General features: G+C 53.4%; 1 protein-coding gene across 2 annotated transcripts in view; it reads right to left on the reverse strand.

Annotated features, from left to right (window-relative positions):
- Positions 1 to 1,667: 1,667 nt before the first annotated feature.
- Positions 1,668 to 16,195, reverse strand: part of CACNA1S (calcium voltage-gated channel subunit alpha1 S) — a 74,504-nt gene continuing 59,976 nt past the window's right edge. For both annotated transcript variants that reach the window (XM_045394692.2, XM_005540371.4), the window contains 15 exons: positions 15,310 to 15,438; positions 15,061 to 15,126; positions 14,411 to 14,502; positions 12,848 to 13,007; positions 12,254 to 12,381; positions 10,841 to 10,937; positions 10,426 to 10,528; positions 9,364 to 9,465; positions 8,955 to 9,079; positions 6,140 to 6,268; positions 5,095 to 5,345; positions 3,667 to 3,752; positions 2,782 to 2,873; positions 2,392 to 2,535; positions 1,668 to 2,245 (listed from right to left, as the gene is read on the reverse strand). In XM_045394692.2, coding sequence (XP_045250627.2) covers positions 1,994 to 2,245; positions 2,392 to 2,535; positions 2,782 to 2,873; positions 3,667 to 3,752; positions 5,095 to 5,345; positions 6,140 to 6,268; positions 8,955 to 9,079; positions 9,364 to 9,465; positions 10,426 to 10,528; positions 10,841 to 10,937; positions 12,254 to 12,381; positions 12,848 to 13,007; positions 14,411 to 14,502; positions 15,061 to 15,126; positions 15,310 to 15,438 — 1,956 coding nt within the window. In that variant the 3' untranslated portion in view covers positions 1,668 to 1,993. The remainder of the gene's footprint in view (positions 2,246 to 2,391; positions 2,536 to 2,781; positions 2,874 to 3,666; positions 3,753 to 5,094; positions 5,346 to 6,139; positions 6,269 to 8,954; positions 9,080 to 9,363; positions 9,466 to 10,425; positions 10,529 to 10,840; positions 10,938 to 12,253; positions 12,382 to 12,847; positions 13,008 to 14,410; positions 14,503 to 15,060; positions 15,127 to 15,309; positions 15,439 to 16,195) is intronic.

Consider the following 16,195-nt stretch of genomic DNA (forward strand, 5'->3'; position numbering starts at 1 on the left):
GGCTCACGCCTGTAATCTCAGCACTTTGGGAAGCTGAGGCGGGCGGATCACTTGAGGTCAGGAGTTCAAGACTAGCCTGGACAACATGACAAAACCCAGTTTCTACTAAAAATACAAAAATTAGCTGGGCGTAGTGGTGCACACCTGTAGTCCCAGCTACTCGGGAGGCTGAGAGAGGAGAATCACTTGAACCCAGGAGGTGGAGGTTGCAGTGAGCCGAGTTCATGCCACTGCACCCTAGCCTGGGTGCCAGAGTGAGACTCTGTCTTTAAAAAAAAAAAAAGGGTCAACAGATGATAGATCATAGATGACGGATGGATGGATGGATGGAGGGAGGGAGGGAGGGAGGGATGGAGGGATGGATGGAAAAAGAGAGAGGGAGACAGAAATAGGGAAATAGGATGGCTGCAGAGTCAGGCTGCTAAGAGGGAGTCACCTGGAATGTGTTCCATGCAGCTAGAAGGGGCCTACAGAGAGGCAGAGAGAGGGGATAAGGGCTGGGGTAGAATCCGAGCAGCTGGCAGGAGAGCACTGGCTTCCACTGGGTCAGAAGGGAAGGAGGAGAATGCGACAGCAGAAACAGGAGGGTTCATCAGTGTGGGGACAGGAGCTGTGGGAGGAACCTTCTGGTAGCTTCTATTTTTTTTTGTGGAGAAGGGAGCAAAGCTAGCTGCTGGTGTTGGGGTTTGAGCAGAGAAGAGCATTGAGATTGCTGCACTGACAGGGACTAGGAAGCATTGGGGCCCTGTTGAGACTGGGGGCAGGGACGTACAGTGCATTGAGAGTGTGAGTGTCCCTGCCCTGCATGACTGATACCCTAGGCCTGGCTGAGAAGCCCAGAAGCTGCCTGGGGGTTCGCCAGGAGGCTGCACGGGGAGGCCAGTGTGGTTTCCACAGCAACAGCCACAGAGCAGGCGCTTGGCACAGGCTTAATGACGGAATGGCGAGAAGAGCAAGGAGTCCAGTGAAGGGGGAAGGATGCTGTGGGGACGCAGAGGCCCCGGCACAGAGTCCTGTCCTTGCCTCTGGCTGTGCACCCCAGGGCTGTCCCATCACCTCTCCATGCCTCCATTGCCTCATCTTTAACGTGGAATTCACACCTACCTCGCATGCTTGTGGTGGCAATGAAATGAATATTGTAACTGAAAGTGCTTTGTAAACATAACGTATTGCGGCCCCTGGCATGAGAGCAGGTGTGTAGGTGGCACACAGCAGGCACTTGGTAAACAGTAGCTACTGTTACTCATCGTTACTTGGTGTGGCTGAGAGGAGCCCTGGAGAATGTAGATCTTTGGTATTCAAGGCCATAAACAGGGGGCAGTTGAGGGCTCTGAGAGCCTGTGTTGGCAGTGGACTCTGGCCAATGCCTCACGGTCACAGCTTAGAAGATGTTTGGCATTGGTGTGACCTGGGGTGTGTGATTGCTTCTAAGGCCACCAGTCCTTCCTGGGGTTGCTTGGTCCCGGTCAGTGGACTTGGCTGTGGACTTCCAGGAGAACCCACAACAGGTCCCTCTCTGCCTCATGCAGAAAAAAATCCAGATGACCCCTCTGTCTTTCTCCATGCCCAGTCTCCCAAGCCCATGGGGAGGGTTCCTGGGGAAGGGACTGGGGGAGAGGGAAACACAAGTGTAGAAGAGTCCAAAAAACTGGACAAGCAGAGGCCAGTTGCCAGTGTCACAGGCCTGGAGATTTTAATGTCCTGCAGGTGGGAGTGACCCTAGGCCAGACAGACACAGACACCAACTAGGCCTTTTTGAATGACATCAGAAGCTCCATCCAATCATGCCTCTTGCTGGTTGAGGGGCAGGGCCTGTCCAGCTACTTCCTCCCCACTTTTTGAGGTGGTTCCTGACCACCCCGCCTCAGGCCATGCATCTAGCTGCTGCGAGGGAGGGAGGCTGCTGTGGTGGGCTAGCCCTTCTCCACCCCAGTAACCTCCCCACCCCCATTGGTCATGCCAGCTCTAAGCCCATGCTGATGCTGTGTGGGCATCACAGCCTGGGAGGAATAAGGGTCTCCTGGGAGCCCTGGTGCTGGTCAAGGCTGCCCAGGGAGGAACCGAGGTTCAGGCATCCCAGGGAGCTAGCCATGCCCTCTGGGGCCTCTCGTCCTTTCAGTAGCTCTGTTGCCATGACCTCCACTTCCTCTGGTTCCATTTGGCAGGCATCTGCCAGGGCCTGGCCTGTTGCCATGATGAAGTTTGCATCAGCTGCCAAGGTGCCCAGGCCCCCTCGAACCAGAGCCTGCAGGGAGGAGAGGAGGCTGGGTGGGGTCTTCCTGGGGAGCCACCTTTGGGGACCTGCCTGTTGGCCCTACCCTCTCTCCATGCCAGGTCATCACAGGGCCACCGCTCAATGCAGCCACTGCTGTGACCCAGCCCCCGGCTCACCTCTTGGATCAGCAGGGTTGTAGCTGGCGCTGAGCACCTGGAAGTATTCTCCCCGGTGCTCCTGCTGTGGGGTGTCTCCTCGTGCAGAGACCCTGGTGTGGAGCTCCTTCTGTCCTCAGGCATGGGGGACTCCACCCTGGGGCACTGTTCCAAATGCACAAAAGCAAAGACCCCCACGGGGGTGCTGGAGCCCACCAATGAGCAAAATTCCAGATCATCTGAGGGCAGCTCAACCAAGATCCACGGAAAGGGGAGGATGAAGGGATCCCCTCCCTTCTGTACTATTGGACACATTGCTGCCCAGCCTTCCCCCGCCACGGTCCCACTCCAAGTATCAGGCCAGGCAGGGTCTCTGTATGGAGTTTGCTCCCAGGCCCCTGCCCCTGTTACCTGGCAGGGGGCAGGAGGTGCCTGGCCTCTGGGCATTGCCCTCTGGGTCATCAGTCCCTTTAGCTTCTCCACACAAGGTTTGCTGTGGGGTCCTGTGGGCAAGAAGGGGCAAGGATAAGAGGGGCTGCTGACTCCTGCCAGGAGCCACGAGTCAACAGAGGCTCGCTTGGCCGGCTAGCCACACTCTGTGAGCGCTCTGAGATTCTCACGGCTGCAGAAGATGTCTTAGAGGGTAGACACAGGATGAGGCCCAGCCAACTCCAGGCCAGGCAGGGCTGCCCCAACTTTACTGGCCTGGTAGCTCTTCTTGAAGGTTTGGGAGAGGGGATAAGGGCCAGAGCCTCTGGCCAAGCTGGTTCTCTGTGGTCTCTGGGTGTGTGCACATTAATGTGAATGTGTGTTGGGAAACACAGCAGTATCCTTATTGCCACTAGCCCCCAGCCTCCCTGGGGCTCCTACTGTCACACAGCAGTCTAGATCATACTAGGAGACTTCAATATCATTTGCGGAAGGGCCCCAGAGTCAAGACATCAGTGTGTCCAGGGGCTGCCCTTCCAGGGACCTGGGGCAATGTGGGGACTCCTGCGCTGGGGATGGTGTAGGGGGCTGGGTGAGTTTCCTGGGAGGCCAGCAGAGGGCCCTTTAGCATGCACGGGCTTTCCCCCTTCCACCTCATTCAGCCACCTAGATGGTGCCCTGCTTCCCCACTTGGACAAGAAGCTGGCCCTGATGGTTTTCCCATTCCAGGGCCCAGATGATTGCCATTGTAACAGGCTCCCAAGCCAGCCCTCCCAGCCAAGTTCCCAGACTCTAAGAAAAGAGTGGGGCTTCCCGGACTCCTCTGGAAGAAGACTCAAGCTTCTTAGATGCACAGAATGCACTGACCCAGGGCCCTGCAGGGTTGGCCAAGGGCTCCTCCTCTGATAGCAGATGTCTCTGTCTCTTCTGGGAACTCCCTTTCATAGTGGACACTGAAATGGAAGCAAGGCTGGGTAAACCAGAGAAGGCTGCTAGCTCTCTTGCCATCCCTGCCTCTCTGTGGCCCCAAACATCCTTTTCCCTTAGAGCCTGTACAAGGCCAACCTAGTATAGTAGCCATGACTCCAGGGCTGACCCTCCCACCAATGTGCCCCAGCCGGCCCTGACTCTCTAGGAGGAAGGAGCCCAGTGCATTCCTGACTCCACTCCTTTGCTCAGTTGCTCCCTCTACCCTTTCTACATTCTGTTCATCTTCCAAGGCCCAGCTGCAGCTTCCCAGCCTTTGGAACCCTGCTTCTCCATCTCGGCCACACACAGGATCACCTGAGGAGCTCAAAGGTGAGTGGTGGCTGTGTCCCACACCCAGCATCTGTGGTGAGGCCCAGGCCTTGGGATTTGCAGAAGCTCCCTGGATTATTTAATGTATAGCCAAGGCTGAGAACCATTCTAGGTCTTTCTAGCCCATGGTGATCCATACCCCCTCTGCACTCTCAGGACACTAAATCTCCGTAATTATTTGGTGTTTTTGTTTGTTTGTTTGTTTTGCTTTGTTTTGTTTTGTTTTTTTGAGGCAGAGTCTTGTTCTGTCACCCAGACTGGAGTGCAGTGGCACAATCGGCTCACTGCAATCTCCACCTCTTGAGTTCAAGAGATTCTTCTGCTTCAGCCTCCCGAGTAGCTGAGATTTCAGGCATGCACCACCACACCTAATTTTTTGTGTGTTTTTAGTAGAGATGGGATTTCAACATGTTGGTCAGGCTGGTCTTCAGCTCCTGACCTCAAGTGATCCATCTACCTCGGCCTCCCAAAGTGCTGGGACTACAGGCATGAGCCACCACACCCGGCCTCTGTGATTATTTGGTCCCAATCATATCACATAACATATCACCCAATCACAGATTATATTTAGTCTGCAGCCTAAGGTTGGTGAGACGGGAACCACCCAGCATGGCGGGATCTCCTTGGAACCTAAATCCAGTGATGGAACCTTATTGTCCACGGTCTTTTGTGGTATGTGCTACCACCAAAGGTCCTCTCCTAACCTATCATGTGTTCAATACATCTCAGCTCCTAGACTTGCTGAAGCCAACAGAATAAAAGAACCTCTCAGCATCGGGGCCAATACTGACATGACGTGAGGCTTCCCCCTGCTGGCCAAAGAAGCCCGTGCCCTCCAGGTCGGCCCTTACATTAAGGTTCAGGATGGATTGGGGCACAAAGGCAAGCAAAAGACACCCTACAACTTCGGGGTACCCTCTTCCAATCCAGCCTGGAACCTGCTGACATTGTCCTCCCAGTACCTCTACACCCAGGGATGGCAGTGGCCGCCACTACCTGGAAAACACATGGCTGTTGCTATGGTTGCTGTTGCCATAGGCAACGTTGGCATTGGCATTGTTGGTATTGGCACGAGCCAGGGGGTTGGTGCGTGGATCTTGATGGAAGTCCTCCAAGAAGACCGGTGACTCCAGCTCTTCCATCTCTATCTCAGTAAACTGGAGGGGTCTCTGACTGGCCATGACCGGGGGCAGGGAGTTGGTCCTTTCCAGGAAGTTGTCCACCTGGCCAAACAGGCCTCCAGTCCTCTAGGGGCAAGGAGACAAGCAGTGACTAGGGGATGAGGACAAGGAGGGCATGGGGGGCTGTCACTCTGGGACAGTGGTGTTGGGAACAAGCGATAGTATTGGGAGACAAATCTTATAAGGCCAAAGGAGGATGGACTGAGTGGTGAGATCAAAAGAGGAGAATTCCTACCCTTAGAAAGTTCTTCGTTTGATGGGGTAGGCAGCACACACCTAAGGAGGTATATAGGGGACACAGGCACACAGAAGAGAAGTGTGGTGTAGGGGAGAGAGGGCTGAATTGGGAGTCTGCAGCATTGGGTTCTAGTCCCCTCTCTGAAACGGATTTACTAGGTGATATTGGACATCTCACATGATCTCTGTGGGCCACCATTTCCTCATGAATAACCCAAAAAGACCTAATTAGGTGTCATTAAAGACCTTCCAGCTCTAAAGTGTTATAAGAAACATCAGACAGCACTGAGGATGGACTGGCCTCAGTGGAGGCAGGCGGGGCATTTGATCCTGGAGGGCCTCTGGGAGATAGGTCGTTGCCTAGGGTTTGTGGGGAGGAAAGGGAAGGGGTGAGATTTGGTAGGGAAAGGCGGGAAAGGGTGTGTTGCATTTGACACCTCTAGTAGGTCAGGTCATTGATTCTGACTTCCAGGAGAGGTGGGTGGTGAGGTGGAGAGACGGAGAGGGATATCTTCAGCTCTCATGTCCCCCTGTCATGTGGCTGGGCTCCTGGCCCTCCTCTCTGTGAGACACTGCCACTTATGGTGTCTAGACCACTAGGGGTGCTCCTGGCTCTCCCTCACCCGGAATATTCCCTCCTCCATTGCAGCCTCCACCATGGCTCTCTCCAGCTCCTCCTCAGCAGCCAGGTCTCCTGAGACCGTGCGACGGATCTCGGGGGCTGCCTCTTCCTCAATGGTCCGCAGTCCTGCCTGGGGATGGCGAAGGGACTCAGTTATCTCTCCAGCCCAGGAGAGGAGACCAGAACCTCTTATTGTTTATTATTTATTTATTTATTTTGAGACAGAGTCTCACTCTGTTGCCCAGGCTGGAGTGCAGTGGCACAATCTGAGCTCACTGCAACCTCCGCCTCCCAGGTTCAAGTGATTCTCCTGCCTCAGCCTCCTGAGTAGCTGGGATTACAGGCATGTGCCACCATGCCCTGCTAATGCTTGTATTTTTAGTACAGATGGGGTTTCACCATGTTGGCCAGGCTGGTCTCGAACTCCTGACCTTGTGATCTGCCCACTTGGCCTCTCAAAGTGCTAGGATTACAGGCATGAGCCACCATACCTGGCTAGAACCACTTTCTGTGGCTTACTTGTTTCTTATCACTGTACCCAGGGCTCTCCTGAAGCCCCAGCCTAGGCCCCACTCTCCCTCTTGGGTTATTGAATGTCTCAGGTACCTGAGAGGCCACCAGGTTCTGCTCTGGCCTCTGGGATAGCCCACACCTTAATTGTTCCCAATGAGTCATCTCTTGACCCCATGGGTGAAAATTTCATGCCCTTCCCAGGCTTCCAGTTTGAGAAGTGTTCTTACTGAGTACAGTCTTCTAGATTAGTGATCTCTATTGATTGCATATGTCATATATATATATATAGTTGGTCAAAGTTAATATCACCAGTAATGGGACAAGTCAAGACTGGTGTCACCTAATAGCTTGTAATGAAAACATAGCATCATTTCTGTGGCATTCTTATCCAAGGTGCATATCCTAGTAATCAGACAAACCCCATTTGAGGGACATACTGACTTGCAGTCTTCAAAAGTGTCAAGGTCATGTCAAGGAAAGACTGAGGAACTCTTCCAGATGGAAGAGATTAAAGAGATATGGCAACTCAATGCACTGTGATTCTGGATTGGATCCTTTTGCTATAAAGGACGTTTATTGGGACCGCAAGTGAAATTTGAATGGGGTCTGAGGATTAGAATGTAGTAATGTATCAGCCTGGCATGGTGACTCACACCTATAATCCCAGCACTTTGAGAAGCCGAGGCAGGCAGATTACTTGAAGTCAGGAGTTCGAGACCAGCCTGGCCAACATAGCAAAACCCCGTCTCTACTAAATATACAAAAAGTAGCCTGGCGTGGTGGTGTGTGCCTGTAATCCTAGCTATTCAGGAAGCTGAGGCATGAGAATGGCTTGAATCCAGGAGGCGGAGGTTGCAGTGAGCCAAGATCTTGCCACTGCACTCCAGCCTGGGCGACAGAGCGAGACTCTATCTCAAAAACAAACAAACAAACAAACAAACAAACAAGACAAAAAGAAAGCATCAGTGTTAATTTCCTGATTTTGGTAGTTATGTTGTGGTTACATAGAAGAATTATGCAGGATAACGCCCTTGTAATACACATTTTGCCGTGAATACACATAATGCCTTGAAATATGCATTAAAGTGTTTTTGGATGATGGAACATCATTTTGGAGTTACTCTCAGATGGTTCAGAAAAAAAAGGTTTTGTGTTATACTTGCAACTTTTTTAAAGTATGATATTATTTCAAAATAAAAATAGCCATTGAAATAAATTTTTGAGCACAGCTCAAATGCATGTGTATTTGGGGGATTTATAAATTATATGCATTACAATGAACACAAAAATAGAAATAAAACCAGAAAAGATAAAACATAAAAGTTCTAACATTTTCTTTTCACATCCAATGGGACATTTTTTTAAATTTATTTATCTTTTGAGATGGAGTCTTACTCTGTCACCCTTGCTGGAGCGCAGTAGTGCAATCTCGCCTCACTGCAACCTCTGCCTCCCGGGTTCCAGTGATCCTCCCACCTCAGCCTCCCAAATAGCTGGGATTAGAAGTGTATGCCACCATGCCCAGCTAATTTTTGTAATTTTAGTAACGATGGGGTTCTACCATCTTGCCCAGGCTGGTCTTGAACCCCTGACCTCAAGTGATCCACCCTTCTCAGCCTCCCAAAGTGCTGGGATTACAGGTGTGAGCCGCCGCACCTGGACCCATACCCAGTGGGACATTTTAAGAGCTCTTCGTGGATCGCCTTTCTTTAGAGACCACTGTTCTTTTTTTTTTCTTTTGAGACACAGTCTCACTCTGTCGCCCAGGCTGGGGTTCAGTGTCTCAGTCTCAGCTCACTGCAACCTCCGCTTCCAGGGTCAAGCGATTCTCATGCTTCAGCCTCCTGAGTAGCTGGGCTTACAGGCACATGCCACTACACCCAACTAATTTTTGTGTTTTTGGTAGAGATGGGGTTTCGCCATGTTGGTCAGGCTGTTCTTGAACTCCTGTCCTCAAGTGATCCACCTGCCTCGGCCTCCCACAGTGCTGGGATTATAGGCGTGAGACACCGCACCTGACCTAGAGACCACTGTTCGTGTCTAACTTGTTTCTTCTTCGAACAAATCCTATTTTATTTGGTCTTATCATCCAGAGATGAAGTGCCCCTGGTTCTTTTTTTGAGGTTGAAACATCTTCAATCGTGGACTATCCAGAACTGTCTTGACATTTTTTCACTCTTCTGGGCTTCCTTTGTCCTTCTATGTCTCCATCATTGGCCCCTCAAGGACATGGAAGGATAACTAGAGTCTGGAGACCTGGCTCAGTCAGGGAGCCCCTTGGAACGTACCTGGATTGGGCTTACCTGGATCTGTACAATGTCCTTCTTGGGCCGATAGCCATAATACTCCTCCTGGCGCTTCATGAACTTCCGGAAGTGCTCCTGGATGAGGAATGTGGCATAGAACTTCCCCACTGTCACCTCATCATCTGCAGAGGAGCCAACAAGAGATGCCCTGAAGGCTGGTGGGAACCTGACACTGGTTCAGAGTGGGAGCCAGCTGTAGCCAGGCCCGGGCATGCGAGCAATCCCTTGTCTTGCTGACTTGCTCACTGGGCACTTTCCATCCTGAGGTTAGATGCCCGTGGGCTCTACCTAAGGCATTTATAGAGGGTTTAGTCCATTCTCAGATTCCCATGGGGCTCCTTGGAGAAGCTCCCCAACCCCATTCCTTGGCTGTTCCTGGACTCTGGTTCCCCAAAGCAGCACCTACCTCCTATTGGAGGGATGACCTGGTCCAAGAGCTTCATGCTGGTTCTCTTCCAGATCTTCTTGATGATGGCCCTCAGCTCCTCATTGGCCTGCTCAAAGTTACCTGGAACAGGAGAAAGGCAAAGAGGCCAAAAATTATCCAGATCACACCAACTGCACTTGACAAGGCCACCCAGTTCTTTCTGAACCTCTCAGCCAGCCAGTCATTTACTACGAAACATTGGCTGAGTTTTGTGGCAGCTGCCTTGCGGGTTCTCGCAATGATGGGAGGGCATCACTGTCCCCCTGAGGCAGCCCACCTCTTGGGTCATGTACTTTCTCCCCACAGGCCTTGGCTTCCAGTGCCCAGAGTGGTTGGTTTTACAGGCTGTCATCTCCTGCTCTTTTTCCAAAATCTTTCAATTCCCAAGGAAATGTGGTCTGTCCCAAATACCCCCAGGCAGACTCGCTGCAGCTCTAACCTGCTCCTTCCTGACTCCTGGCCTTCCTCATCTTGCCCTCCTAATGAAGCTTACCCTGAGGTTGTCTCAGAACCCTGCAGTGGTCCCCGTGTGCCGATGGACCTGATACAACTGGAGACTTGAGCTTGATACAGTGGGAGCCCTGAGCAAGGGCTCAGAGACAATACTAAGACCCCACCCTGATTCCTTCCCCTGCTCCCACCATGCCTGTCTTCCCAGTAGGTGAGGACCTGCAGGTTTAGTGGAGTCGAATGTGGACTCCCGTCAGCCTGCCCAGTGCTGCCTGAGAACCTCCTCTGCTCCTGCTCAGAGCCAAACTACAGGGCACTCCTGACCCCTGTGCTAGCACTGGCCCTTCTCTGGTCCCCAGACACAGCTGAGGAGTGTGGGAACAGACACTTGATGATCTTTGCCCTGCAGAGAACCCTCAGACTCCCTCTGAGCCCTGAGGGGCATGAGGACTTTGTGCCCATGGCCTAGGGTCTTCCCTCTGCTTCTTCCCACAGTTTAGAGCAATCTTGAGCTCTGAGAATCTGGCAGAATCTGTGCCAGGAACAGCCTCTGGGAGAAAGGAGGGGGCTCACATTGGAAGGCTCTCTCACCTTCCGTCTTGATCTTAAGTGCTGTGCGGACCAGGGCGAAGAGTGTGGCATTGAAGGTGACTGTGCCGTCACTGTTCAGGGGCATGTTCATGCCCACCAGCCGCTGTGCAGGGAGAGGCAGTGGCTTGCTGCTGAGCTGGGACAAGCTTGGCAAGTCATCCTCACCCAGTCTGTGGGCTGGGAGGGGATGGGACATGAGGGCTGGGGGTGTCGGCTGACCAGGACATCCTTTGTGAGGGGACAGAATGATGAGTTGGGTGACATTGTTGAGACTTTAGGTCCTCCAGGAGGAACCTGGGGACCCAGGAGATTCCGGCTCTAAAATGCTTCATTCCATCAGGTCCTCACCAGCTTCCCTGTGTCTCGGTGACTCTTCCCCTCCCTGGGGCCACCCATCCCTGGCAGCTCTGGTTACCTTACAAGCTACGCGATGTGGGCAGAACTTCCCAAAGCCCAGAGGGGGCTGAATCCTTCTCAGCAGGGTCACCACGTCCAGGTGTTTGATCCTCCCCCTGCAGGAGGACACACAGACTTATGTACCTGGTACCCTCCTCCGCTGCCGGAACCTTTCTGCTCAGAGGATGGGCAAAGGGAAAGACAGCCAGGAAACAGGGGAGCATTTCCTTATTTTCCAACTGTGTTTAGGAAGTGGGAGCCCAGTTCCCTTTTAAAAGAAGAGACAATGTTAGGATTAACTGTTGTCTACAAAATGGGTACCCAAAATAAGCTCTCTCTTTTGGGGCGTTCCCTCGGATATCGGATCTCCAGGTCTGGAATCCAGCCCTCATTTTCCCCATCAGGACCTTTCTTAGGTTTTGGTCAAGTTAATAGCGCCTCTTGGGCTGTATTAATAGAAGGAGAGGGTATAGATCAAGGGAGGTGGAAGCCCACTTCCAGAGACTGGTCCAGAGTTGGAAACCACATTTTCACTGGCACCGTGACTCCCAGAATAGACATAAAACAGAACAACCAGGGAGGTCAGAAAACAGAACCACCAGGGAGGTCAGATCAAAAGACAAGCATGGCAAGAGCAGCTTGTGAGTGTTGCCTGAGAAAAATCATTTTGGAAGGTCCTACTGGCTTCCTCTTTTCTTTGATGGGGCGGGGGGCCTGTGAAAAAGAGATGAAACATTCCCCGCCTGTCTCCAGAGGGCTGAGTGAGGACTTGTGGGTGACTGGTAGAGGCAAGTAGGTTTGGCTCCTGCTGATGGAGGCACTTTAAAGCATGGTTGCTATGGCACCAGACAGACCTGCGTTGAATCTTGGCACCATCTCTTACTAGCTGCATGGCCTGGGGCAATTTACTTAACCTCTCTGAACCTCAGTTTCCTCATCTGAGACAGACCATTGGGAGATGCATATTTCCTATTGGGAAGTAAAGTAAGAGAGCCGCGCTCTCCAAGCTTTAAAGTGCATACGAATGTCCCGAGGCTCACGTTCAGAGCAATGCAAGAGTCTGACTCAGTCAGTCTGGGAGGGGCCTGGGACTCTGCATTTTAATCAAGCTCCAATTCTGCTGGTCCGAGGACCACACTTTGATTTGGGGTCTAGAGTGTCTGGTGAGGTATAGAGCTTCCTACTCCTAGGAGTGTTCAGGCAGGAGCTGGATGACCATTTCTCAATAAAGTCAAGGGTGTTTCCATCCTGGGAAGCTGTAGGATTCCTTCCAACCTGGAGAGACTCTGATTCTCTGGTCTGAGACCTCGGATAAATGAAGGGGGAAAGAGAAGCCCACTCATACTGAATAAACTGGTGAGTGACTCCCTGTGAGACACTAGGAAGGGTCTAGGAAGGAGGGCCCAGCACAGAGCCTACAGACTGGACTCACTTAGCCTCCGGGTCATACTCTGCCCAGATGGCCTTGAACTCATCCAGGTGATGAGGGCCCAGGATGGACCAGTCCCGGGTGAGGTAGTCAAAATTGTCCATGATGACAGCCACAAAGAGGTTGATGACCTGCAAGAGAAGAAACAAGGAGTCCCAACACAGAAAGGCAGGTGGTCCAGGGTTAGGGTCGCAGAGCTGGGAGGTGTCCACTGGCCTACAACTTCTCACTACCTGTGCTCTTGGTTCTAGCCCTTCTGAACCACCCACATGGCACACACAGCAATGCTCCGTCATGTCTCTGTGCTCTTGCACAGACAGTGCCCTCTGGCCTTGCTAAATTCCTTTTGATGAGTGCTAACCCAAACAAGAAAAAAGGTAAGAACTTTTGGCAACCTCTCTAGAGTGTGAAAAAGCACCCAGGAAACAAAGCCACACTCAGGATGACCGGAACCAGGGACAACCTAACTAGAGCTTCCTGTGTCCCCGAGATGAATCCCAGGAGAGGTGGAAGTTGGCCAGGAAGGGGCAAATAGGCTCCCCCATGCCTCAGTGCATCAAAGCCCTCTCCCCATCCCCCAGGCCCGCAGTGTCTCACCAGGAAGGCGCAGAGCATGTAGAAGCTGATGAAGTAGTAGTATGCAAAGTTGGTGCCACATGTGTACTCCTCCCCTGGGGCGTAGTCCGACTCTGGGTCACACAGCTTCCCATAGCTGCAGGCCAGTAGGATCTCCTGCCAGGCCTCACCTGTTGCACACCTAGAGGACAGAAGAGGCTCCTGTCACCTATCTGCTCCTGCCTGGCCCCGCAGGAGGCTGGCAGCCAGGTGGGAGCAGGGTGTGGACAGATGAGCAAAATGGGGCTGTTGCCCAAAGGTAGGGAGGTCCGATCTTCATGTTCACCATGTAGCTCAGTGTGAGCTGGGCCTGTTTCTCCTCTGTGCTGCAGCCCTCATGGGCTGTTACAAGCAGGAGCTAAACTTTAGAGAAGAGGGCAAAGTCAATCTATGATTCAAGTTACTAGAGGGATGCACTGTTCTGACCAAAGCAAGGCAGGGTCAGATGTCACGGAGGCCTCAAAGAGGTTAACTGACTGTACTCTCTGAGGTAACCCCACAGTTGAACCCAACTGGCTGAATTCAACTGCCACCCACTCTAACTGAGTCACAAAAGCAGGCTTAGATTTCACACCTTGTGGATGTGTTGCTATCGAGTGAAGAATCTCAATGCATCCGAGGTGCATATGCATGACATGTTTGCATTTTTCCCGTAACCGCTACCACCTGCTCTGTAGATAACCTCCCTCCAGCTGGGAAGAAGTGTCTCCCCTAGTCACATTCAGCCAGACTGCATAACTTCCCACGCCTTTGTATCTAATGACTGTCTCACTTCAGCTAGCTCTCTTCCTTCCTGGAGCAGGCAGTGCAGGGTGGCCTCGGGTTTGGAGTTGAGTGCAGAGCCAGGGGCGAGGTGGGAATATCCACCTGAACACAGTGAGGTGGCGGTCTCCTTTTCACAGGCCATAAGGGCTGCAGGCTGCTGTGACCTCATGGAGCCTTCAACAGGCTGTGCCAAGAAGGGGCCGTGGGTGTGGGTGTCCCTAGGCCTTGTCTGGTCTCAGTGGAGCATTCCACTGTGGGCCAGGAAGCTCTCCTCTCTCACCTGGCTCCTGCACACCCAGCAGGCCTGCAGCCCAGGATCCTCGGTTGCAATCCACGCTCTAGCTCCTGTGCCCTGGCGAAGCATAGGCCCCTGCGCCCTACCTGTGGCAGCGCCCCCAACCCCATCTGGTTCTTTGCTCTGCCTTTCCCTGCATTCCTGCTCATGCTCCGGGAGCGACAAGGGCAAATGTCCAGGAGAAGATATTTCACCCTGTCTTTTGCTTCACGGGGATGAGATGGGAGGAGAACGCAGCACTTCACTCAGTGGAGGAGCCCAGTGCAAAACAAGGCTGTGGGGCCACTTGTTGAAAAACAATGAATATCTTCAAGACAGTGACAGCAGAGCATGCAACCAAGCAGGGGACCCTTCTGAGTGTAGGGCCCGGTGTGGCTGCACAGGTCACACACCCATGAAGCCAGCCCTGGCTCCAGTGCAGATTACAACAGAGCAGAGGCTGACTGGTCAGTGGGGTGGGGGTGGGGGCGGTGGGAGACACGTGCCTGAAGAGCAGCAGCACAGCTTGTGGGAAGGTCTGGAAGTTGTTGTTCCGGTTTATTTGGGTCCCATCCACCAAGGCGATCTTCCCAAACATCTGCAAGTCACAAAGGGCCCTGACTGTGGAACCTAGATTCAAGTGTCCCCTCAGCTTATACCCCACTGCGTCTCTTGCCTGACCCCCACTTTCGCCCCTACTTCCCCAAAATTCCATTCATTACAGGCCACATCAGACCTGAAGCCAAAAAAATGGGATTATTTTCTAGGTCAGGTAAAGTTCTTCCCAGCAAGCCAAAGAAAAGTAGGAGGGTAGACCCGTTTTCCCAGCAGCAAGCAGACCTGGCGAGTCAATGTGTGGGGGAAGGGCTCTCAGGGGAGGGTAGACAGAGGCCACCCAGGCCTCTAGTCGGGCCTTAGAGACACAGCTTGGCCCCTGCTCTCCACCCACATGCCCAGGTTTCTCCTGGATGGCATCCAAGCATCTCACACTCCAGCCATCCACGATCAGGGAGGTTGCCCCTCCTTCTTTCTCATGAGCAAGGCAGGGAGGGCAGAGGGTCCAGCCCGTGTGCTGCTCAGGCTCCTCAGGGTCCACTGATGGCCCCTCTAACCTGGCCAAGATTCATGCTTTGGCCTGGGCCCGCCTGCCTCTCACCTGCATGCCGATGACAGCGTAGATGAAGAAGAGCATGACGATGAGCAGAGCCACGTAGGGTAGGGCCTGCAGGGCGGGCGGGAGCACCAGTCAGTGTCTTAGGGCTCCACTGTGTGTCTGCAGCCCTGCCCTCTGTTAGCTCCCCAGGCTTTGCCCTGCCCCGGGCTCCCCTGGGGCCCACCCTGGGCTGAGGCAGATGTCCCTAGTGGCCTCCCCAGGTACGTGCAGTTTCTAGGGTCCCTGTTGCACCTGGAAGGACTTGATGAACGTCCACAGGAGGGTGCGCACTCCCTCTGCCCGGCTCAGCAGCTTGATCAGCCTCATGACACGGAACAGGCGGAAGAAGGCACTGGAGATGCGGGCACTCTCATCTGGGTCCTGCGGGGCAGCAGCCCCAGAGGTCAGTCTGGGGGCAGCACCTCAGAGGGGTAAGGGGCAGGGCGGGGAGGGAGGTGCACTGTGTGTGTTGGGGAGATGTTTGTGGAAGGCTCCAGCCCCACCTCTGGCCCCTGCTGTCCACTAGTTCGGGACCATCCTCGGGCGCAGGGCTCTGGGGCTGTTCAGCTGGGAGGCAGGGAAGAGGACGTGGGGCACCAGGCAGTGTGGTGAAGCCCACACTTGGGAGCAGTGGCAGGGATTTGCCCCGGGGTGTGGCTGCACCCAGGCCCACTGCCTGCCCTCTCTGACCTCCTGCACATTTCACTATCTTCTCAAGCTGCCACAGAGTCAAGGACCCTGGTGGCCCTCCTAGGGCCCCTCCCCAGCATCCTCCCAGTGCAAAGATTTCCCAAAGCTTGGCTGCTCTATTGCCATAAACTCAATGTGGCTACTCCCCATCACTCCCACCCCACACGCGGCTGTTCTAAGCCAGGCAAGCCTCTAATCTTGTGCCAGCCTTAGACACACGAATTACTCTGGAAGGGGAGAGCTGTCCCTGCTCTGCTTCCTGTGTCCTCAAAGGCCTTGTGCCCAATGAACTGTCACTAAGGTCCTTTGCCAGCGGTCACAGTTCTCTCTGGACTGTGTTTCCATCTGCGTAGATGATGCCAGAGAGAACCCACACTCCATCTCCCAGGGCTCTGAGGAAGCTGCTATATCCATGCACACTTGACTGCAGAGCCTCTGCCCCCACCCG

The sequence above is a fragment of the Macaca fascicularis genome, chromosome 1, assembly GCF_037993035.2.
Source record: "Macaca fascicularis isolate 582-1 chromosome 1, T2T-MFA8v1.1".
In the NCBI taxonomy this organism is placed as follows: Eukaryota; Metazoa; Chordata; class Mammalia; order Primates; family Cercopithecidae; genus Macaca; species Macaca fascicularis.